At 57.1% G+C, this 23,773-nt stretch overlaps 1 protein-coding gene across 1 annotated transcript; it reads left to right on the top strand.

The window, feature by feature from the left end:
* Window positions 1-1,855: 1,855 nt before the first annotated feature.
* Window positions 1,856-14,931, top strand: TMEM132E (transmembrane protein 132E). The gene is made up of 9 exons (XM_038546043.1): window positions 1,856-1,896; window positions 1,956-2,939; window positions 4,576-4,722; window positions 5,004-5,196; window positions 6,116-6,259; window positions 8,509-8,714; window positions 10,413-10,701; window positions 11,634-11,825; window positions 12,784-14,931. Exons 1-9 carry the CDS (start codon window positions 1,856-1,858, stop codon window positions 13,837-13,839), a joined length of 3,252 nt encoding a protein of 1,083 aa, XP_038401971.1. The 3' UTR covers window positions 13,840-14,931.
* The last annotated feature ends 8,842 nt before the right edge of the window (window positions 14,932-23,773 follow it).

Below are 23,773 nucleotides of genomic sequence, written 5' to 3'. Positions count from 1 at the left end.
GCCTCTTTTTGGATGAGGAAATTCAACTACAGATTTTTTTAAAAATACGATGGAGACACCAGAGCCCCTGGAGTCTCCAGAGCTGGGGATTTTTAGTTCATTCCTTTTAAGAGGAATTGGCTGCAAAGGTTTGTAGAACTGTCAAGGTTTCATTGATGGTGATAAAATGATAAATACGCATAAGCTGCAAGTAACCACCATAGCGTTATTAGGAGTCTCCTCCTGGGGACACAGGTCTCCGCAAATCACCTAGTGTAAATCAACCATGATTTGTCGAAGTCTTGCTCAGTGCACCGCCTCACAGATAACTAACTTCCAGACAAGACAGGATGAGAGGTCCCCTCAGAGAAGGAAAGTCCCGGGAATTGGGGAGTCATATCTTAGAGGGCTTCCTGGAGGAGGTGGCATTGGAGCCGGACCTCAGGGGCAGGTTCCTATGTGGATGCCTGTAGTTAGGAGAGACTTTGACTCAGAGGGCACAGCATGAGCAAAGGAGGGGAGATAAGGTAGTGTTGGCAAATGCTAAAGCCAGAAGTTGTCCAGTTATGCTGGCAGCAGGGACTTGGGAGGAGGAGTCCTAGGGAAAGGGGAACCTGAACCGCATTTTAGAGGACCCTGAGGACTCAGGCTCAAGGTTGAGTTTGAATTTTGTTTTGTAAGCAGAAGGGGGAGAGTCTCTCATAATACTTAACAGACATTGGCAGTGTGTCACACAATTTATGGTCTGCTTTCTTATTTGAATCTCGAAAACAGAACAATGACAGCGCAACATCCTTTTCAGAGCAGCACTATTATTATGATCCTGATTTTCAAGGTGAGGGAAGCGACAGGGGGGTCCATAGGAAGATCCAGAACTGTTTCTCAAACCTTGAACCCCCACATCGTGGTCCCTCCTACTCCTTGACAGTGTCCAACAGGAGTGAGCTGGCGGTGAGGGGCCCATTCGCGTCCAGGACAAACAAATCACTCTGCTGCTGTGGAGGGGAGGGGATGCCAAGGAAGTGGTTCAGGGGAGAGGGGAGACCCAGTCATGCCCTGTGACGTTGTCATAGCAACGGGATCCAGGCCAGAACTGGGGCAGGGTTCTGGGGACACAGCACAGAGTCAAGAGGTGGAATTGCAAGAATTTGGCAGGGTCCTGCAGGGATGTAGGGTGGGGACCAGAGATGTCAGTCCCAAGAAGGGTTTGTGAGACTGTGGGGTGGGTCAAATTCCTTGCATGCATAGTGCAAGGGGGGAGGGAGCAGGGCGCTGGGGGGGGGGATTCTTTGTATGCATAGTGCAGGGAGGGGAGGGAGCAGAGCGCTGTGTGGGGGGGGGATGGGATAGGTACAGATCTCTGCACCATCTGAGGCAGCCGGAGAAGGAACTGGCTTGGCTTTGAGGGTCAGGTGGCCCCGGGGTTCGAATCTCATTGCTGGCCGCCCGTCACTCACATGACTTGGGTAAATTGCTTAAGCACTCTGCGCCTTTACCTGTAAGATGTAAGGAATCGGCTCTCAAAAAAAGAGAAATTGATAGAAAATGGATTGAATCCATGGCGATGGCAGCCGGCCTAGCTGGGAGGATCCATCTGAGGATCAAACAAGCTAATGCTCGCGAGCAAGCTTTAATGGCAAGAGTCTGTGTACTCTGAGCCCTTTCCGCACACTACTTGGTAAATCTTCATGACCGCACTTGGAGGCAGAAACCCCACTTTATCCTCATTTTACAGATGAGGGTGCAGGGCGGTGGTGGTGGGAGGGGGGGTAAGACTCCTTAGAGCCTCAGTGCTTTGCGTTGGTATCAGCTCTGCCCCCCACCCCAGCACCGGTGGGCGCCTAACCCTAACCCTAACCCTAACCCAAAAGAGGCAATGGTGAGGGCAGTTGGCACCCCAGCACCGGTGGGCGCGGGGCAGAGCTTGGGGCGGTTGCCCTCTGCGGGGCGGGGGCTGGGGTGCCCTGCCGTCCCAGCACAGCCCCTGCTGACCCCGCCGGGCTCTCGCTCTGTCTGTCCCCAGCCTCGGGCCGCTCGCACCCGGCCAGCCCCAGCCCCCCGGGGCCGCAGGCCAGCCCGGTGCTGCCGGTCAGCTACCGCCTGTCGCGCACCCGGCTGGCCTTCTTCCTGCGGGACGCGCGGCCCCCGCCGCCCGCCGCCGCCAACGGCTCCCTGCAGCGCTCCGAGCCCTTCGTGGTGTTCCAGACCAAGGAGCTGCCCGTCCTCAACGTGTCCCTGGGGCCGTTCAGCACCAGCCAGGTGGTGGGCCGGGAGCTGCTGCAGCCGTCCAGCACGCTGGACATCCCCGAGCGCCTGACCGTCAACTGGAAGGTGCGCGCCTTCATCGTCCGCGCCCGCGTGCCCGCCTCGCAGCCCGTGGCCCAGGTGCTCTTCTACGTGGCCGGCCGCGACTGGGACGACTTCGGCGTCACCGAGCGGCTGCCCTGTGTCCGCCTGCACGCCTTCCGGGACGCCCGCGAGGTCAAGAGCTCCTGCCGCCTGGCCGGGGGCCTGGCCACCTGCCTGGTGCGGGCCGAGCTGCCCCTGGCCTGGTTCGGGCCCCCGGCCCCCGCCGCGCCGCCCGCCGCCCGCCGCAAGCCTCCGGACGCGCTGGAGCCCGAGGCGGCGGGGGAGAGTCAGCAGGCGGAGCTCTACTACACCCTCCACGCCCCCGACGCCTCGGGCGGCTGCGGGGGCGGCCGGCGGGGGGCCGGGCCGGGGGCGGGCGCCCGCGCCGAGAGCCCCACCCAGCACCCCCTGCTGCGCATCGGGAGCATCAGCCTGTTCCGCCCGCCCCCCAGGAGGACTCTGCAGGAGCACCGGCTGGACAGCAACCTCATGATCCGCCTGCCTGATCGGCCCCTCAAGCCTGGGGAAGTGCTCAGCATCCTCCTCTACCTGGCCCCCAACTCCTCCTCTCCCTCCGGCCCCGGCCCCAGCGTGGAGCATTTCACACTCAGGTGGGGGGCTTGTGGGTCGAGGTCGAGGGCGCTGCCTTTCTGTCCAAGGTCAAATGCATAGCACGGCCCCGCTAGGGGTGTCCCCACACCTGCCTGGCCAGCCTCCTAATCATCACTTGAGCAACCTCAGGAAGACACCGTACTCACTAGGCCTGATGGCGGCAAAAATTTCTGCCCGACCTCTGTAGCTCACAGAGATGGCCAAGGAAGCCCCGGGGGCTGGCGCAGCGGTTTAGCGCCGCCTTCCACCCAGGGCTTGATCCTGGGGACCCGGGATGGAGACCCGCCTCCGGCTCCCTGCATGGGGCCTCCTTCTCCCTCTGCCTGTTTCTCTCTCTCTCTCTCTCTAATAAATAAATAAATAAATAATCTTAAAAAGAGAAAAAAAGAAAAAGAAATGGCCAAGGAGAAGGGTCAGTTTTCATGAGCATAGGTATCAAGAATGACAGAATGGGGATGGAAGGGCCCTAGACGTTAGCTGGCACAACTCTCCCATTTCACAGATGAGGAAACCCAGATCAAAGAGAAGATATGGAGATCAGAGAGCAGCCCATTGGCTAGGAGCCAAAAGATGAGCAGGAGTCTGTCCATGTGTCAGGACGTTTGCCCCATCCTGGAGTTGGGAGGAAAAAAATTCTCAGGTGTCCCAGCCTTTTCTACACCCTGAACAGGATACAGTTCACAAATTCAGAAATGCCTTAAGTCGTCTCAAAGGCCCCACCAAAACATTCCCCTTACCCCCGGCATTATGCAGAGGACCCAAAACATCATCATTAGCCTCCAATTTCTTTGAGTTAAGTATTGCCCTCTCTCCTGAGTGTACCACCTTAAAGTTCAGATATTCCTGGAAGAGATAAGACCTGACTCAATGATTGATATCTGAACGTGAATATGACTTAAATCAGTCATCACAGATCTTGGGCTACATTAATAGGAGAAGAGCATGTAAACTTAAGGAAGTGGTCACCGTTCTGCTTTAGTCAGGATGAGAGCACAGCTGAAGTGTTGTATAGGCTGCAGTGCCTGTGTGTTCAGTGTCCAGAGGAGGGGGACTAGTCTTACTTGCAAGGGTTGAACCCTAGTTGCAAGGGCTGACCTGAAACTGTGGCAAAAAGTAACAACTGGAGAAACTAGAGATTTTAGGCCTGTACAAAGAGAGGACTCAGGGAACACCTGCTCCCTTCCTACTGTCTGAAGAACTCTTACAATTGAGATGAAGGACAGCTGTTCTCTCCTTCCCCAGCAGAACCCATGACATTTCAGCTAAATATAGGAATGGGGCTTCTGGAAAAAAAAAAAAAAAGGAAAGGGGCTTCTGGTCCTTAGGGGCTTTCTGAGAATAGAATGGGATGTGTGCAGTAGTGAGTCCCCTGTCATTGAGGTACGCAAGTAGAGCTTTGATAAAACTTGGCAGAGAGATATGGTAGAAGCAAGTGTAGCCTCCACTAAGGGTCAGAGATTTCAGCTACATGATACCAGATTCCCCAGGTTCATCTCAAGCACTAGGTCTAAAACTTGGGGTGATTCACTCACCCGTTCCCCCTACTCTTAGCCTCAGCCCAGGGGGGTGGCCAGGCGGGCAACCACTGGGCCCTAGGCTGACCTTCTCCCTCCTCTTCCTCCCATTTTGTCCCAGGGTGAAGGCCAAGAAGGGTGTGACCCTTCTGGGCACCAAGTCACGGAGTGGCCAGTGGCACGTGACCTCGGAGCTGCTGACCGGGGCAAAGCATTCGACAGCCACCGTGGATGTGGCCTGGGCCCAGGGCACTCCCCTGCCCCCCTGGTAAGCCGAGGTGGCACCTCTGTCCACCTTGTTGCAGGACAGCAACTAGAAGGGGTGGGGGGGTTTCATGATGGAGGAGGCCAGGCTGGCAGAAGGGCTGGGGCTCAGATTGTGGGGACTCTGAGGTCCAGGTTGGGGCACCTCGGGTGGCTGGAGAAGCCTCAAAAGGCCCCAGTAGGCAGGCTGCCAAGGAGGGCTGGGGTCCCCACCAGGGATTTCAGAGCTCCTGAGATACTCCCTGCCCTTCCTCCTGGGCTCTGCGTCCTGCCCCGACCCTGCAGGGAAGGCCAGGGGCCCCTGGAGATCCTGCAGCTGGACTTTGAGATGGAGAACTTTACCAGCCAGTCGGTCAAGCGGAGGATCATGTGGCACATTGACTACCGCGGCCACAGCGCCCTGCCTGACCTGGAGCGGGCGGTCACAGAGCTGACCGTCATCCAGCGGGATGTACAAGCCATCCTGCCCCTAGCCATGGTGAGCAGGAGAGGCGACTGGGTCAGTGGGTGCATATGTCTGTCGTAGGTGCATGTGTGTGACAGGCATGTGCCCAGCTGTGCATGTGTATGGATCAGTGCATGCGCCCAAGTGCATGAGTGCCTCCTGCACCCAGGTGTGCCTTTGGGTATAGGTGTGTGTGCATGAGTGTGTGGAGGCAGGCGGTACTCTGTGCCTGGGCTGGAGTAGGACAGCAGATGCTCAGGAGGACAGAGATGGGAGAAGTCACCCATGGAAAGGCCACTCAGAGGAGTTTCTTGGAGGAGGTGACCATGCAGTTGAATCCTGAAGGATGCGCTTGGAAGGAAGGGCTCATAGAATCAGAGAAGGTGAGGAGGGTGCTCTAGGCAGGGGATCACATGGGCAAAGCTGTGGCGATGGCAATGTGAGTAGTTTGGTCTAAGGTGCACTGGATTTAGGAAGAGTGCCTAGGGGCAGGGGGTGGTAAGGCTGGAATGATCTTCTGTGAACAGCCCCAGGGTGCCTGGAATGTCAGGCAAACATGAGACCATCCCAGGGCACCTCACATGGCCAGAGGGACTTTGGGCCAGGCCAGGGGCACCTGGAATGGCCAGGCAGATGTGCTGTATGTGACTCTGTGAGTGCTGAGGGGCCTGCGAGGTGTCGAGAGAAGATGATGGGGCACTGGGGCAGGGCTGTTTCCTCGCAGCCGACTGAGGTAGAGGCAGAAGCCTACAGGAGGCCGAGCAAGCACAGCATCTGAGATGAGTGAAACTGGGCGGATGCACCTGTCTGCACATGAGTGCAGGTGTCCCCGGGGGGAAGGCCGTTCACCTGAGGGGTAGGGCAGCCAGGAGCCCAGGCCTCGGCTGCTGTGTCCGGGGAGAGCGGAGGACCACCAGCACCCCAGCTCAGCAGGGCCCCACCCTCCCTGCAGGACACGGAGATTATCAACACTGCTATCCTGACTGGCAGGACGGTGGCCATCCCTGTCAAGGTCATCGCCATCGAGGTGACTGGCCTCGTCCTAGATGTCTCTGCCTTGGTGGAATGCGAATCTGACAATGAGGACATCATCAAGGTGGGCTTCCTGGAGACAGGGACCCTGGGAAGAAGGCTTCAGACCTTCAGGGGTGGGGGGAACCCCAAGCCAGAGGGGAATTCGCATCCCAGGCAGCTCCCTGTGGTAAGCAGGAAGAGAACAAATTGTGTGTGTGTGTGGGGGGGGCGGTGGATAGAATAAGCTTCAGGCATCCTGCAGCTAGCCTAGGTGGCGTGAGGAGAAGCCCCAGGTACTGCTGGTCCTGGAGGGCTTCCTGCAGGAACATGAGACCCTTAGGCAGGCACTGGGGAGAAGGCAGTGTTGACAGCCTGAGCTCAATCCAATGCAGCAAGTGATTATTGAGCCCCTGCCTGGAAAGACACCAGGCAAGGCAACATGGGTGGAGAGGGGGCCCCTCAAGGACATGCTCTGACCCTAGCTGCTGGTGCCCAAATGGAGGAGATTCCACTCAGAGAGGAAACCCCAGAAGCATGTGATTGGGCCAGTCATGAAGATCGTATAAGGAAGGACCTGCTCAGGGCACACACACCCCAAATCCACCAACTCCTGAAGGTCCCTCCTAGATCTCCTCCCCAGAGACCCCCTCTGGGCCCCAGGTCCTCATGGCCCAACAAACAGGACATCAGTGTGACTCAAATGACCCAGTTTGCCCCCACCCCAGGAGGGCCTCCAGAATTGCCCCTTTGGGTAGTGGGGTGGGTGGTGATGCAGGAGTGTGGCAGCCCTGGTGTCGGTGTGGTGGGTGAGCTGTTTATCAGGCCGGCCTCCAGCAGGTGCCAAAATCAGATGATCAGACAAGGGAATCTGTTCCCTATGCCTGTAAATAGCTCAGCCTGAAGGAGAGCAGGAGGAATGGGCCGTGGGTGTCCTTCTCCCTCTAGCTGGGGCTAGCCTGGAGTGTGCACGCTCTCTCTCTCTCCACACTCTGCCCCAGATCCCTCCAGGTCCTGGGAGCTGGAGCCTTGCCTCATCCACCCCCCACCCAGGAAGAATGCCCCCCACGTGAGCCAGAGCAGATGGCTTGGTACCACACCCCCATCGGCCCCTGGGGCTTTCCAGGGCTGGCAGGCTGGGACAGGAAAAAAAATGGACCTGCTCTCAAACACCCTCATCCAGCACCGGCCTCTGCCCCCCAGGCTCCCCCCATCCCGGCCACAGAGTGGACCAGAACAAAGTCTCGACTGCTTAGATACCAAAGGGAATTTGCAAAGATCCTAACTAGAATTTGTTTCCATTCTCAATGAAATGCACTCAGGTTCTTTATGGAGTTTGCCAACACTCTGAATGGAATTTGCCAGCCTTCAGATAGAATTCTCTGCCTTCTGAAGTGGGAAATGAGCATTTCTGGCAGGGCTGCTGCCCCACGTCCTACCATCCCCATCTGAGAAGATTAAGGGGACTAGCAGGAGTTTGGGAACAGCTAGGGGATCAACAGAGATGAGCCACAGCCCGGGCACCCTCCCTGCTCCCTACCAGAGCCTGCAGAATGTCAGAAGCCCGCCAGCTGCGTGATTAGACCCTCCCAATGCGAGGGTGTGCACCCATGGGCATGTACCAACAGGAACACCTAAATGCACTGCACACGAGATTCAGTCCTGAGTGTGCCAGGTCCATACTGGACATACTTGACGGATACACCCACTTACATCTGTCCTGAGTACTGGCCCAGGTATCCACCAAGATGTGTTCAGCAAGCACGTGCCCATCCCAGGAAACTTTAGGAACATAAGTTGGTGTCTCAGTGGGCATTTATAAAAGCTGCACCCACTGGTGGCCACCATCCACCAGTCTGTCCTGGTTTTTCCTCTCCCCATCCCCCACCTCCACCCCCTGGCCAGAAGGGTCCCCTCACCTGAAATGAAGCAGCTGCTTATTTTCCTGGGGCCACAGGGCCAGATGGGCCACGGAAGAGTCATGGGTTCAGGACGTGCCCCTCTGTACTATAGAGGACCCTACCGAAAGACACCTATGCCAGAGCACAGGCAGTCACGCTGGGAAGGGGAGCCAGCCTGGGGGATGTGGTCTGGCACACCAGAAGCAGCCTCGGGTAAGAGCAGGTGCATGCTGGCTCCCTGCCAGGGAGCAAAACGTCCCCTCATAGCCACTGGGAGATGATCTGTGAAGAAATAATGGGAACAGAGACACCCGAAGTGGACACCTCCCAGAGGAAGTAAATTTGGTGCCTTCCCCCACCTTGTTCCTCCTTGTCAGCCCACAGGATGCCCTGTAGGCAAGACATGCCAACCAACCTCCCTTCCCATCCCCAGGTATCCAGCAGCTGCGACTACGTGTTTGTGAGTGGAAAGGAGTCTCGTGGGTCCATGAACGCCAGGGTCACCTTCCGCTATGACATCCTCAATGCCCCTCTGGAAATGACAGTCTGGGTCCCCAAGCTGCCCCTGCACATCGAACTCTCGGATGCACGCCTCAGCCAAGTGAAGGGCTGGAGGGTACCTATCCTGCCCGACCGGAGGTACAGCCCTTCCTCAGGATACTCACAGGTGGACACAGCCCTGGCACATAGTCTGGTCCACGTATGTGTGTAAGGCCCTAGGTATACACCTGCAGGTCGGTTATGCAGTCAGCACACTTTTATTGAGCAACTACTGTGTGCCAGACACTGATGGGTGCTTGAGACATGGGGTGGGTGTGGTGGCTGGTGCCCGACCCAGCCAAGCTCTGGATCCAGCAGAAACTGTCCTGTACATGCCACAGGACATGGTGGACACGTGTGTGCAGGAGATCAAGTGGCACATAGGAGAGAACTACCTCCCCTCCAAGACAAGCCAAGACAGGCTTCCTGGAAGAGGTGACTCCTGACCAAGTCTTCAAGAATGGGTGAAAGGAATTGGCTGGGGAGACAGAGTGAGAGAGTAGCCAGGCCACAGACAAGATGGAGCAGACACAGCAGTGCAGGAGCACACACACCCAGACACATGTACTCGGCCTGTGCATAGCAGGGGTACACTCGTGAGCCCATCAGCCCAGGCGTACAGCGACTCACACAAGCCTCCCTGGCTGGGGGGCACCTCACACCCCTGACTGTGCATCTCTGGGGCATGTACTTCACACACCCCTCATTGCTGCTGGAGAGAAAAGCCAGAGAGAGGAAGAGAGGTGGGCAACTAAGAGAGGAGGGGCTGGGCCGGAGGAGAAGCAGGCGGCCAAGGGAGAGCTGGGCGCAGTCCATTCTATAGAGTTTAGGAACAGCCAGGCCATGTAGATCAGAGCCTCTCAGACTTGAAAGTGCATAAGAATCATCTGAGGAGCCTGTTAAAGTGCAGATTCTGATCCAGTGGGTCTGGGAGGGGGCCTGTGATTCTGCACTGGGACTAGCTCGGGGAGGACCAGCTTTGAGTAACAAGGGCGCAGTGACCTCTGAAGCCAGACATCCTGGGTTTCAATCTTGACTGCTGTTTACTAGCTGGGCAACCTTAGACGACCTACACAGCCTCTCTGTGCCCCTGTTCCTTCAACTGCAAAGTGGGCACGTTAATACTTACCTCAGCGTGGTTGTGAGGATGCGGTAACACATCACCTGCGAGCCCTCTGTGAAGGGATGTTCTGGGTGCTCCATCCTTCTACAAGCAGGAGCAAAGCACTAGCCACGTCCTTGACACACTCTCTCTCTAGAGCATGCTTTCCTGACTGTGGATCTCCTAGTTTTAGCATCTTTGGCAGTCTGGATAGGCCAAATTTCCCAAGTCATCAAGTCCTGGCTCCCCTGCGCTTACCAGTGCTTGCCTCAGTTTACCTCTCTCCACTGAGGTTTTGCGATAAGCAGGAGGAACCCAGGCCACCAAGCGTTCTGGCCCTCCGTAACAGGGAGCGCCTTTGCTCCAGTTTAGAGCCCAAAACAAGGCCGCGCGCAGGCTTAGCGCTGAAAAAGAGCCCCTGCCAGCCTTCAGCACCACCTATTCCCAGGCCTGGGTGGAGTCCCGCAGAGGCCGAGAGGGAGGGTCCAGAAAATACCTTCCTAGGAAAGTGAGGACTGGGGCCTCCTGGCTCCAAGCTTGGCAGAGACAGAAGGAGTGGGGCAGGGGGGAGGCTCTCAGGGAGCAGGGAAGGAGCCAGCGGGGCACGGGGCAGACAGTGACTTGTGCAGTTCAGAGGCAGGTGAGGAGTCCTGACCACCCCCGCCTCCCCCACTCCACTCCACCTCCCACCCCAGGTCGGCCCGGGAGAGCGAGGATGAGGATGAGGAGGAAGAGGAGCGACGCCAGAGCATGAGCCGCGGCTGCACCCTGCAGTACCAGCATGCCACCCTACAGGTCTTCACCCAGTTCCACACGACATCGTCCGAGGGCACCGACCAGGTGGTCACCATGCTGGGCCCGGACTGGCTGGTGGAGGTCACCGACCTGGTCAGCGACTTTATGCGGGTGGGTGACCCCCGAGTGGCACGCATGGTGGACAGCAGCACGCTGGCGGGCCTGGAGCCCGGCACCACCCCCTTCAAGGTAGGCACGGGACCCTGCCAGTAGCCTTAGTTACCTGTGGGCAGAGAACAGGAACGTTCCTGGGACAGGATTCCTAGGGCCTCAGCCTCCTGGGTCAACCCCAGCAGGCCCCCAAAACAACACACTCTTCCTCCTCCCCCACCCTCTCCCTTCCTGAAATCCCGACATCAGAGGTGATCACCTTCCACTTCCCCTTGGTGAACAGGCAAACCCTGTCAACCTTTACCACCTCTGTATGGCTCAGGGCGCGTCCCTGAGAGCACGCGTGGGTGAGGAGAGGGGGCAGGAGAGGGAATCCGGGCACCTAGGAACTCAACTCTGACCCTCCTTCTCTACAACTGGGTTGAAATCATCCCCTAAGAGATTGTCAATTGTGTGACGGTTGGCTAGGATCTACCTGCAGATGTGTTTATCTGTAAAGCAACTGATCCGACATTGAAACATGGGGAGCTGTCTCAGTTTTAAAAAAAAATCTAGATTTCTCGTTTTGCAAAACATGCATCTGGCAACACTGGGCCCACAGTCCCACGCGGCAATCATTGGCTGGAGTCAATACTGGTGCCCTCCCTGCATGAGGACGAGTTCTCCTCTGCCACGACCCCACCACTCCCTTTTGTGTCTCTGACGTTGAGGCCAAACATCCGTTGCTATTTATCACTATGTGGGGCTACTGTGTACCTTAAAATCTGCCCACCTCTCTCATCCGTGCTCCTGCCTGGCTCTCGTGAGCCCCTGAAACTCACCTGGCCTCTGGATCCTGGTTTCCAGGTACAGCCCTAAGGCAGAGCCCGAGAGTCCTGCCTCCCAGCCTGCCCCCACTTCCCCCCGGTTCCAGGTGTCTTTTCCAGCAGCACTCGGACTCCTCCTTGGCTGGGAATCCTGGCAGTGCTGCCCTCCTGGCCTTTGCCCACCTCTGTCCCACTCTGCCTCAGGTGGTGTCTCCACTGACGGAGTCTGTGCTCGGGGAAACGCTGCTAACGGTGACGGAGGAGAAAGTCAGCATCACACAGCTGCAGGCCCAGGTGGTAGCCAGCCTGGCCCTCTCCCTGCGGCCCAGCCCAGGGAGCAGCCACACCATCCTGGCCACCACAGCTGCCCAACAGACCCTCAGCTTCCTCAAGCAGGTAACCAGATGCCCAGCTTGCCAACCTGGGGGCTTGGGGTGTGGAAGGAAGAAGGGGACTCGAGCTTGTCCCTCTGCCATGAGGCCCCTAGATTAGGGCTTTAATAGGAGATCCATCTACCGTGGTGCCCTTCACACCTGGCCCACCCCATTCCCCTGCCATCTGCACAGGGAGGCTGGCCAAGGTCTCGCTCCTTGCATCTGCCACCCCGAGATGTTCCTGCTGAGGGTTCCCCCTTCTGGATTCTCAGAAAGCCCATCACCATCTCTGCCCACCACCACCCCCAGGAATTACCCTCACCCATCTCTGGAGCCCCAACTACAGCCTTCCCCCCACCCCCGACACAACGGGACACAGGCTACAGGACAGCGGTGGAGAGGTGACGGGCAGGAGCACAGGGAGCAAGAAGGCAGGTGTCGAGCACTGACCCAAGAATCCCCTGCCCCTAACTTGCTCCATGATCCCAGGCCAGTCCCTCCTCTCGGGGCCCTGCTTCCTCATCTGCAGGGAGGGCAATTCTCAGAATGTTTTAACGGAGGAGAAGGCTTGGATGGGGTATGTGTTCTCCTCAACCTCCACATGTTTAATGAGGATGATCCCCAGGTCAGGCATGGAGATAATGGGGTTACTCCTGCAGCAAAACCGACTCGAGGTAGGCCGTAAGGCAGGATATACGTTTCAGCTCATCAAGGGGAGACAGGGACCTGCAAGGTGCAGTATGAGGCCATAATGTGCCCCTTACCCTGCCCCAGCCTCCAGAGGAGGACTTCCTGCTCCCACAGCTGTCTCTAAGCACCTGCCACCTGCTGGGCAAGGTTCCAGTGCTAGGAATTCAGCAGGGGGCCAGATTATCGCAGCGTCTGTCCTCACAGAGCTTGGCATCTGCGCAGCATGTAGCAGTGAAGCCAGCCAGGAGTAGCTCTCTAACCCCTGTCCCCTTCTCCTCCTCCTCCTCCAGGAAGCCCTCCTGAGCCTCTGGCTCTCCTACAGCGATGGCACCACAGCCCCACTCTCCCTCTACAGCCCCCGGGACTACGGGCTGCTGGTGAGCAGCCTGGACGAGCGGGTGGCCACGGTGACCCAGGACCGGGCCTTTCCGCTGGTGGTGGCGGAGGCCGAGGGGGCCGGGGAACTGCTTCGCGCAGAGCTCACCATCGCCGAGACCTGCCAGAAAACCAAGCGCAAGAGCGTGCTGGCCACGACGCCCGTGGGCCTGCGGGTGCACTTTGGGCGGGATGAGGAGGACCCCACTTATGACTACCCGGGGCCCAGCCAGCCGGGCCCCGGCGGGGGCGAGGACGAGGCCCGGGGCGCCGGCCCACCCGGCACTGGGGTGCCTGCAGCCGAGGCCCCAGGCCCGGGCACCGCCAGCCCCGCGGTGCCGCCCACGGAAGACTTCCTGCCGCTGCCCACCGGCTTCCTGCAGATGCCCCGCGGGCTGACGGACCTGGAGATCGGCATGTACGCGCTGCTGGGCGTCTTCTGCCTCGCTATCCTCGTCTTCCTCATCAACTGCATCGTCTTCGTGCTGCGCTACCGGCACAAGCGCATCCCGCCCGAGGGCCAGACCAGCATGGACCACTCTCACCACTGGGTGTTCCTGGGCAACGGGCAGCCGCTGCGGGTGCAGGGGGAGCTGTCGCCGCCCGCTGGCAACCCGCTGGAGACGGTGCCCGCCTGCTGCCACGGCGACCACCACAGCAGCGGCAGCTCACAGACCAGCGTGCAGAGCCAGGTGCACGGGCGGGGCGACGGCTCCTCGGGCGGCTCGGCCCGGGACCAGGCCGAGGACCCTGCCAGCTCACCCACCTCCAAGCGCAAGCGGGTCAAGTTTACCACCTTCACCACGCTGCCCACGGAGGAGCTGGCCTATGACTCGGTGCCTGCCGGGGAAGACGATGAGGAGGACGAAGAGGACCTGGGTTGGGGCTGCCCAGATGTGGCAGGCAGCACGCGGCCCACTGCGCCCCCGGACCTGCACAATTATATGCGCAGAATCAAAGAGATGGCATAGAGACGCCGTCCCCCCGGGGGGTGGGCTGTGTGTGGGACACAGCTGGGACCCCCGCTCACACTGATGCAGGCCGGCTGAAGTGGATTTTGTACTCCCTGCCCCTGCAGCTTCGCTCTGTGCTGGGTGGCCGTGGCCGCCTACCCCACGCGGTCCTTCCTGCCACCTCACCCCGTACCCGATGCTGCCCCCGAAGGTGGACGGCTCCTTCCTCAGGAGCTTGCTAGGACGAAAGCGATCCCAGGCCTTGTTCTACCCTTTCTGAACCTCCTCCAATCTTAGATGACCCCCGGCCCCAAAAGTGAGGCGTGGAGGCCAAGCTTGGGGTGAGGGGGGCCCACACTGTGCCCCTGCCCCCCATGTCCCCTGTCTTCCCCCTGTGTGGGGGAGCTTCTGGGGGGGTCTTGTGTCACAAGCTGCACAAAGACTTTTCTCAAACCACTATTCAGGGATTTCTGTCCTTCAGGGTGGGGAGGCGGCGGCTGCCTACCCTGCTGAGGATCTTGCTGTGGACAAAATATTGGGGGATGAGGAGACACTTGTAGCATCTGCTGGCTTCCAGGTGCCCCCCAGTCCCGTCCCAGGACCTGGGAGCTGGCCCTACAGAGAGGTCTTGTTTGGGCCTAGGCAGGCACCTTCCTGAGATCTCAGGACTCCCTCCTCTGTCCCCATGGGCTGTGGGCAAGGGCCTAAATGGGGAGGAGCCCTGGGCTGGCCCCTAGCAAGCCAAGCCCCAACACTGTGGTCTGGGCGGCCCAGGGAGACCCCATCCCCCTGCTGAGCCCACAGTGAGGACAACACTACGCGCCTTAGAGGCCCCTCCTGCTCTGCTGACCACTCCTTCCTCTCTGCAGGGGCAGCCACCCATCCCCCCCAGGGAGCAGAATCTGGTGGGAGGGGGAAGAGGGCACCAGGGGATGCTGTGGAGGACCTGGGGATGGGCAAAGACAGCAGGGAGCCGGGCATCTCCCCTACCGCTCCCAGCCCACAGCCCACTTCTCTCTTGGGTTCTACCCACCACTGTGTCAGATTTTCTTAAATAAATGGGGGTGACCAGATGGGGCCAGAGCAGCCGCCCCCAGAGAACAGAAAGTACATGGTGCCTGGCTCTGTGTCTCGTCCTTGTGCGTGCACGCGCACGCTCATGCACACTGTGGGCACACTAAATGACATGAGATCACAACACGGCTGAACCAGGCTGCAGGCCTGCTGCTCCTCTAACATCCACATCCCTTTGGACCCTCTGGTGCTGAGGGGCCACCCGCATCAGGAGAGGACGGATTCGCTGACCCGGAAATGTGACCTCACAAAGATCTACCTCTTCTAGGAGTTGCCATGATTGGCTCGGGAGGGTGGGCCAAGCCTCAGGGCCTCCAGAGAAAAGGCTTGCAGGGGGTGAGAGGGCACCGAAGGATAAAGAAAGGGGTGAAAAAGCGTTGCTGTGCATACCTGAGCTCACCCTGGATTCCTTCTCCACCTTCACTCCACCTCCCAGAGCAGGTTACTCCCCGTCACTGTCACTGTCACCAGGTCTCAAGGAGGCCTCCCTTCTCCATGGAGGAAAGCCTGGGGGTCTCTCTGTCCGAGAGCCAGGCAGGAGAGGGCAAAGGCCATTGAGTGGGCCTCTCTCTCTCTCAACAGGCCAAGGGCTCACCCATAGGCTGTGAGGGCACATCTGACCTGTGTGTATGCCCATGGCTTCCCATGGCCCTGGGTCACCACTCCCCAGGATGGGCAACAGCCCTGGTGGGGGTAGGAGTGGGGGTAGCAGAGACAGGAGGCCTGGCCAGAGCAAGAGCCCAGCCAAGGCTGCCTCCTCCAGTGCCCCAGACAGGTGACTACAGCCCCCAGCATCTGTCCCACAAGGAACCAAGGACAGGACTAGGGCTGCAGTGGCGCCCACCTCAACATGCTGTCACCCACCACGGAAGGAAGCCAGCCTCCGTAATCATCTGCTTAATGGATTGTGGTAGCCATAGGGTGGTCATGAGGACCAAAGCTCCTAGCACAGACCCCGCTCGTGGAGGTTCTCAGAAAATGAAGTATCTCAGGCCTTAATGTTCAGGATCCATTTGTTTATTTAACACATTAAGCTCCTACTGGGCACTGGGACCTCCTGGGCAGCATGGAGGCAAAACCAGGGACCTGTCCTCTAGGAGCCCCAGCCCTGCTGGGAAGATGGACATGCCAGCTGTCCATGGTTGTCTATAATGATTGATGGCATATATGATAGCTTTACCATGGGTTGGTGGAACACAGAGGAGGAGGGAGGAGACATTCTCAAACTGTGTGTGCTGAGGACAGGGCCTAGAGTTATTCAAAGAAGGGAAGCCAGTGCATGTAAAGGCCTAGAGGCTGCATACTGCATACCCCATGGAAAGAAACCCCAGTTTCTTTTGCTGACATGTCTCTGCACATGTTCTTTCTGTTTCTCTATGCACATATTTCTGGAATATGAGTTCCCAGTGGTAAGGGAGACCCAAAACACACATGCAAAGTTGCAAAGGTCAGAGGCAGTGTAGTGGGCTCAGCATGGACTGGGGGATCAGGCTCAGACTTGAGGTTCAGATTGTTTCCCTCTGACCAGGTGATGAAAGGAAGATTTGGGGAGGCCAGGGACCCAGTTAGGAGGATGCTGCAGCAGGGGGACCAGGGCCAAGGGGAACAGAGCTGAGTGGACACAGTGGCATTCAGGTGTGGAATTGCCAATGACCTTGTCCCGCATGGGGATGGAGGGCGGGGAGAGGACACCAGCCACTGCTCGACACCGAGACCTCCTTCCCAAATGAACCTCAGAGACCAGGCCATTCCAGGAAACAAAGTGGAAGCTATCAACATGGTGTCTGTCAGCATCCATGCTTTCACACACAGGGAAACGAGGACCGGGAGAAGGGGACAGTTGGCCCAAAGTTACATGGCAAACTCTGCTGTGCCTGCCACCCTGTCCTGTAACAGTGCCCCTTTCTCTTCATTCCTCACCCCCTGTCTAAATGCGAGAACTCAGAAGCAATTGCTAGAAATGGCAAGTCCTGACCCTTGTGCAGTTCAAGAGGGAGCAGGCTTGGAGGGAACGAGGCAGGACATTAAGTTAACAGCCCCTCTGGAATGGCCCTGGCACTGAACTTCTCTTTAAAAATTTGTCTTCAACCCCGAAAATGAATCGAGGGACCTTGTAAAGAATAGTTATTGACATAGAGCTGCTCAGGGAGCAGCGGGACACCAGGCCCATGAATCAGCTTGCTAGCAAAATGAGATTTCTTAGACAGCCAGGCCTGGCAAAGGCAGAGCTGGAGGGACAGGGAAACCACGTCGAACCTGTCCCAGCCCTGGTGCTCAGCTCCCTGCCCACCCCCTGCTCCACCCACACCAGCCCTGCCTGCGCCTCCTTGCCTGTCTTCAACAATCTTGACAGGTGCCTACTAAGTGCCAGACACGATGCTCCCTTTAAGGAAAGGCTTTGGGAGAAGGAGAGGTCTTGGAGCCAAACTGAGAATCCTGAAAATACAACAAATGGGCCAGAGGAAAGAAATTCTCACTTGAAGCGATGATACTTCCTAAGACGGGTTGGTAAGGACTCCTGGAGTCCGACAGTACATTTGCTGTGTGTGATCTTCGGCTGATATATCACCAGCTCTGGGTCCTCACTTCCTCATTTCTATGAACATGGAAATCACCACCACCAGGCAGTGTCCACTGGCCTCTCTCACGAGGCCGCAGTGTCTCAACACCAATATTGCTGAGAAGAGTCTAGAGAGATAGGAATTATTAATGCCATGTTAAAGAGACAGGAACACAGAGAGGGCAAGCAGCTGGCTGATGGCCTCCAGCTCAGAACTGACCTGGCAAGTAGCTGTCCTCAAAGCTTTGCCGGCTCTGCCATCCTCTACCTGATGCCACCATGGGTTTGGATTTGCCGTATTGGGGTGAGAAGAGCATAATGGAGGAGCAAAGGGTGGGTAGGAATGATAACTATCCATGTGTGTGCCAGAGAGGCAGTGAGTCTCTGGGCTAAGACAGAGCTTGCAAGGTCCCCTGCTCACAGGGAGCTCCCAGTCTTATGAGAGAGACCCGGTGCTGTCCCAGGGGAGCTCCCAGTCTTAGAGAAGAGGAACGGGCCCTCTCCTACAGCAGCTCCCAGCCTGAGGGGGGAAACAAGCCACCTGCCCTTGACAAACACCTAATCTGATAAGCCTGGTCACACCCTGAAGAAAGTACATGGTGTATACAAACAGGTGCAAGTAAGCACACAGTACTTGCTGCATGCACTTAGCCCACAGCACAGAGGGGTGAAGTAAATGTGGAAGGCAGACGGCTAACCCAGAAAGACAGCCTGGAGCAGGGCTGCTGGTGGCACTGAGGGGAGTCATGAGAGGGGTCTACCAGATGGCTGGGAAGTCAGGCATCAGCACTCAGAGGTTTAGGAGGTGAGATGGATTTTGTTGTTGTTGTTGTTGTTGTTGTTGTTGTTGTTTTCTTTTTTTTCTCCCTGGCAGAAGGGAGGGAGCCCTAAGGGAACCTGACCAAGAGGAGTGGGTGTGAGGATGGGAGGAAGTGACTATCCCTCAGGTGACCCTGGAGCAGCCCTGGGCTGTTGGAGAGAGCACTGCTGTCCAGGCATGAGAGAGGCTGGGGAGATGGCCCCAACCCTTTCCACCTCTCAGGGAGGAAAAGGTGCCTGGCACCCAGTGGAGAGGCCTGGATCAGAGCCAGGAGGCTTGGCTTCCAGTCCCCTGGGCAAGCCCCCTCACAGTGAGACCTGGCATGAGTCTCTGGCCTTCCTCTGTAAGACAAAGACTCTGGACGAGCTATTGTCAGATGGCCCTGCCCGGACTGAGCCTTTGTGTCCTCCCATCAGAAGCCCAAAGGCAACCCATATGCAGACCCATATACATAAGTTCAAGCACAGGAATCATGGTGCCTGGCACCCCCTCCCTGGATGCTTAGACTGGACCTCAGGCAGGGGCACTGGGGCTGCTCCCTGCAGCTCCTCCCTCCAGGGGAGGTCCTGCCAGCCTGGAGAACTGACAGCAAGCAGAGGGAAAATGAGTAGAGCCCTGGCTTGGATCTCTGTGCCCCATCTTTAGCACAGAGCCCTGCAGCCCAGCACTTGCCCTGAAAGTGGACTCCACCTACAGCCTGGCCCCATGGACCTGTCAGGGAAGAGGGTAGAAGAAAGCTGCAGAGAGTGAAGGGTCCCCCTAGCCTCCCTGCTCTCTGCCTCTCATTATTTACTCCTACCACTGACTCCACACATACTTTGCCCTCCAAGAGACAGGGTGGAGTCCACCCCTCCCCTGGATAGGACACTGGTCTAGGGCCGCCTCCCTCACACACACTTGCTCACTCCATGGGGTCCTCTTGCCTCTGCCCACCTCTTCCTGGTTGCTTTGGTCCATATTCCAGTCCCCTGGGTGAGATGGGAAGGGGTGGGCCCAGGGGACCGGAGCTGGACTGTGGTGAGCCCTCTGGGCAGGGACTACTTCCCCAGGGGAGGGTAGAGGGGAAGAGGGGAAGCAAAGAGCATCCTCAGCATCTGGGCTTCTCTAGGAAATCTCCAGAGATGCCAGAGACATGAGGTGACCCTCCACCCCAGCAAACCCTGCTCAATGAACAGACACAACAAAGCACAGGGAGTACCCGGTGATTAAATCGCTGCCTTTGTCAAAAGATGAGAAACTAGGCTCTGGGGAGTGGCAGGGTGAGCTGAGCACTCGGGGAACACACTCCCTACACGCGCACAGAGTGCACAGAAACGCACACTCTTTGAGCACTGCTACTCACTCATGTGCCCGCCAAACTGGCTGCCCCCAACATGCATGCATACTTTCACAACACACACATGCATACATGTACACACAGGCATGCATATGCACACGGCGCTTGCACACTACAGCCCAGTGCAGTCACAAGCAGAGGCAGCTAATGTTTGAGCACATGATGAGGGCAGAGCCCTCCCAGCCCCACCGTGCCACCAGGCGGGAAGGCCCAGAGTTGCGAAGGAAGGACGGCGGGCCTAACAGCGAGGGGCTGGAATGAGGACAGACACTCTGGGTTCTAGGGTACCCAGGGGCGTTCTGCAAAGAGTTGCCGCTGTCCATCTGCGGAAATAACCTCAGGGTGGGAGTGGGCTTGACTGTATAGGACCTTGTTGGAGGGAGGAGTGGTGAGGAGCATATTTATCCCATACTTAAAACAATAAATAAATAGTCTCATGGCACTCAGAAGAATTCCCATTTACATGCAAGCCGTCACTGAGTTAATTACAAAGATTCTTATCTGTTCATTAAAGCAGACTGGAGGGCCCTCTATTTGGAAACACTTTGCAGTTAAAGGGACTATGTTATTACCTCTAATGAAATGATTTATTTTGGACTGGAGCCTAGTGAGGTAGAACCTAGGACCAGAAGCCCTCATGGAGGGGGTGGGTGTACCCTGGTTGTCTGAGCTGACACTCTTTGCACAGAAGTCATGAAGACTTCTTTGGGAAAGAGGACAGAGATCTGGAGAGATTAATATCTCTCTTGTGGATGGAGGAAGCCCCGCTGAGGCTGACTGGACGTGAAGGGCATCCCAAGTGACTCGGGGGTCACCCCGGATATGGCCTCGCCCTGGAAGGCAGCAGAGTTAATTTTTCCCTAAGGTCAGTTCCCTGTCTATGAAATGGGGATGAGATAGCAGTCACCTCATAGGGTTCTTGAGAAGATGAAATGAGTTATTGCATGTGAAAAAGAAAAAAAAAAAAAAAAACAGAAAATGTCCAGCCTATAGCTCATCTTAGTAAATGCTAGCTATTATTTTATCATTTTCCAGGGAAAGATGAATTTTCTAAAGTGACATGACACATGATCTGATTCTCCATGTGATACTCCAATTTTTTTTTTTTCCAGCTTGGTGTTCAGATGCGGGACTTTTCTCTCAGACTGAGCCATCTCTCTGGGGGTACTTCAACAATTTGGAGGAGAGGCTTGGAGTCCCTAAAAAAAATATTGATGTTTTGCTAATTTGGAGGCAGGAGGGATTCAATCAATTCATCTGACAACCCAAAGGAGATCTGAATCCAGCCTGGTGTCATAATGCCTGCATTTAAAATAGTCTTCAGGACAGAGTTCTTACTGATGTTCCTTGGAGCTGTTCTAGAACTAGGTCTGAACTGAATCTTCTGTGTGTGCTGGGAGAAGAGGGATGGAGTGTCTTGATCTTAGCCCAAGTGACATCAAAAGGAGTAGGAATGCTTTGAGAGAGCCGGCCCCTGGAGCTGAGGCCAGGGACACTCAGCTCAGAGAAGCAGGCCCTCAGCTAAGGCAGGCCAGGGAGCAGCTTGCCAGGCCGCACAGACCCTGCCGCCACTCCTCAACCTGGCACAGGGCTCAGAGGACCACTGTGGGCCAGAAGCAAGCAGCCAGGTAGAGATATAGATCTTCAGGGTGGCGGTAAGGCCCAGCCTAATGCAGGGAGCTTATCTCACACTAACCTTTCTGGGCTGTGCTCACAGGCTGGCTAGCCTGCCGCCAGGGCTCCCCTCTCCATTCCCTATTCCTGTCCCCTTCCGAGGCCTGCATCTCAGTCCCCCCATGAGACTGAGCACCGGATAGGGTGTGTGATTCTACTTGGGCTACTCTGTACTCCAGGCCCCTCTGCTAGAAGGGAATGAATGTGCAGGGACCTAGCTTCTCAGCCCATCCCCACCGCCCTGGGGCCCACAGGTGGGGAGGCAGCCCCAGCTGGTCCCCAGTGACACAGTGAGTGGCTCCCGCCTTCCCAGGCCCAGCCACTACCCACAGCTCCTAGGCAGGCATGGCTCGAGCTGTACTCAAAGACCAGACTGTAAGAACACCTACCCCCCAGTGCTCAGGCTCCTCCAGTCGTCGCCCCTCTCTCGTAAAAACACTCTACCTTTTCGCCTGGAGGGTTTCCCCAGGTGTGGGGAAGGAGGTGGAACAAACTCTAAAGTCCACATAGGAAGATCAAAACCTCCTTCCAGACACCGAGTAAGGAGAACTTATGCTGGAAAGAAACCCAGACTCCAGAGAGACACAGAAGAAGGAGAAGGGACCAGGGATTTGGGAAACGCACAAGGCTTCTCCCCCAGAGCTCAGCAAGCAGACTGGGAAGGCAGGTAGCGCTGTCTCCTGGGGCCAGTGTGCACCCACAAGGACTGGCAGAGTGACCCCAGAAGATCAGGTCTTAGAAAGATGGCTATGGGGCGCCTGGGTGGCTTAAGTGATTAAGCATCTGCCTTCAGCTCAGGTCATGATCTCAAGGTCCTGAGATGGAGCCCCAGGTCGGGGATCCCTGCTCAATGGAGAGCTTCCTTCTCCCTCTGCCTCTCACCCCACTCATGCTCTCTCTCTCTCGCTCTCTCTCTCTCTCTGTGTCAAATAAATAAATAAATAATATTTTTAAAAATTAATAAACATTTTTTTAAAGAAAGAAAGATGGCTATGATGCAGAGGGGCAGCAGAGGACTGGGGCCCCCTGAGAGGTGGAGCTCCACTAGGTGTTACCTGCATCCTGGAATGGGAATGCTTTCCCCAAGGGCTCTCTCGAGATCCTCAAATCCCTTCTTTTGATTATTTATTTCTCTGTGAGATTCTCTAAGTTCCAGGGGCCCCAAAAGTCCCTGCACCCGGGGGATGGGCACATCACCTAAGTAAGAAGAAAAGATGATGGAGCCAACAGGGCTGGGTTTGAGTCTTAGGTCTGCCATTTCCTTCTCGAAAGTCACCTCAAGTCAGCATCTCAGTTACCCAAAGTGTAAAATGGGACTGACGTTGGCCTGGTCCCCAAGGTTCTTGTGAAGACCCGACCCTCTTTTCCATACAGTCGAAGGCACACAGTGAGCGCTCGATTAATGGTGGGACATTCACATCGTAGCTTGCCGTCCCCTGTGCATCGTCACTCACCAACCCTGGGAGGAATCCGTTCCAATTCCAGGGGAAAGCAAGACCCAGAGCCGTAGAATGATTTGCCTCAAGTCCTAGAATTTCAGGGACTGCGTCTTCCCAGCTTGACCTTTGCAGGTTCAGTGAAATGACTGCCCTGCATCACGCCCTAAGACCATGTAAGGCTATGGGGCCTGAAGGCAAAGCTTTCCACCTCCTCTGCCCCGACCACTGCCTCCCCTTCTCTGTCTTGGGGCTACACCTGCTCCCGAGCGCCATCCAGGCCAGAGGCCCAGCGCAGGGAGAGAAGGAGCTGCACGGAGGAATGTTCTTGTCTCCCTCTCTCCCTGGGCCCCAGAGCGGGGGAAGGCACAGGCCAGGGCTCTGTCAGCAGCCCCCGGCCGAGATGGATGCGGAACCTGGGCGGATGGTGTCGGCAACACTTGGTGAGATTCATTTTCCCCGCTTCTCGGGGAGAAAAAATGTGGCCTCGGCGTCATCCATCTGCTCTGCAGCCAAGTGGTAAACAGGCGAGCCTCTCAGAGAACAGCCTGGAGCGGGGCCCAAGCTCGCCAGTTCCCGGGGGGGCCAGGAGGCTGTCGGCACCCGGACTCCCTTCCGGGGTGCCCCAGCTATCGCCCCATGGGGAGGGAGCCTTGGTGGAGTCACACACACCCTGGAGAAGCGAAAGTTAGGATGGACCGTGAGCCAACCTCATGACCTCCCCCCCCCACCCCCCCATGGATCTGCTCCTGAAGCCCTGCTTTTGCCTGTGCTGTCCCCTGCCTGGGGCAGTTCTCTCGGCCTCCACCTCTGGATCCTGCCTAGAGGCGGTCACCTCCTCCAAGGAGCCTTCCCAGATCCCCCCAGCTTTATTTCCCACTGCTCTGAGTATGTATCTTACAAGTCATTTGGCTTTAAAGAGCAGAATCCGGGATCCCTGGGTGGCGCAGCGGTTTGGCGCCTGCCTATGGCCCAGGGCGCGATCCTGGAGACCCGGGATCGAATCCCACGTCGGGCTCCCGGTGCATGGAGCCTGCTTTTCCCTCTGCCTG

Source organism: Canis lupus, chromosome 9, assembly GCF_011100685.1.
Source record: "Canis lupus familiaris isolate Mischka breed German Shepherd chromosome 9, alternate assembly UU_Cfam_GSD_1.0, whole genome shotgun sequence".
Lineage (NCBI taxonomy): Eukaryota > Metazoa > Chordata > Mammalia > Carnivora > Canidae > Canis > Canis lupus.
The sequence above is the reverse complement of the archived record's forward strand: the minus strand, read 5'-3'. Positions and strand labels throughout refer to the sequence as shown.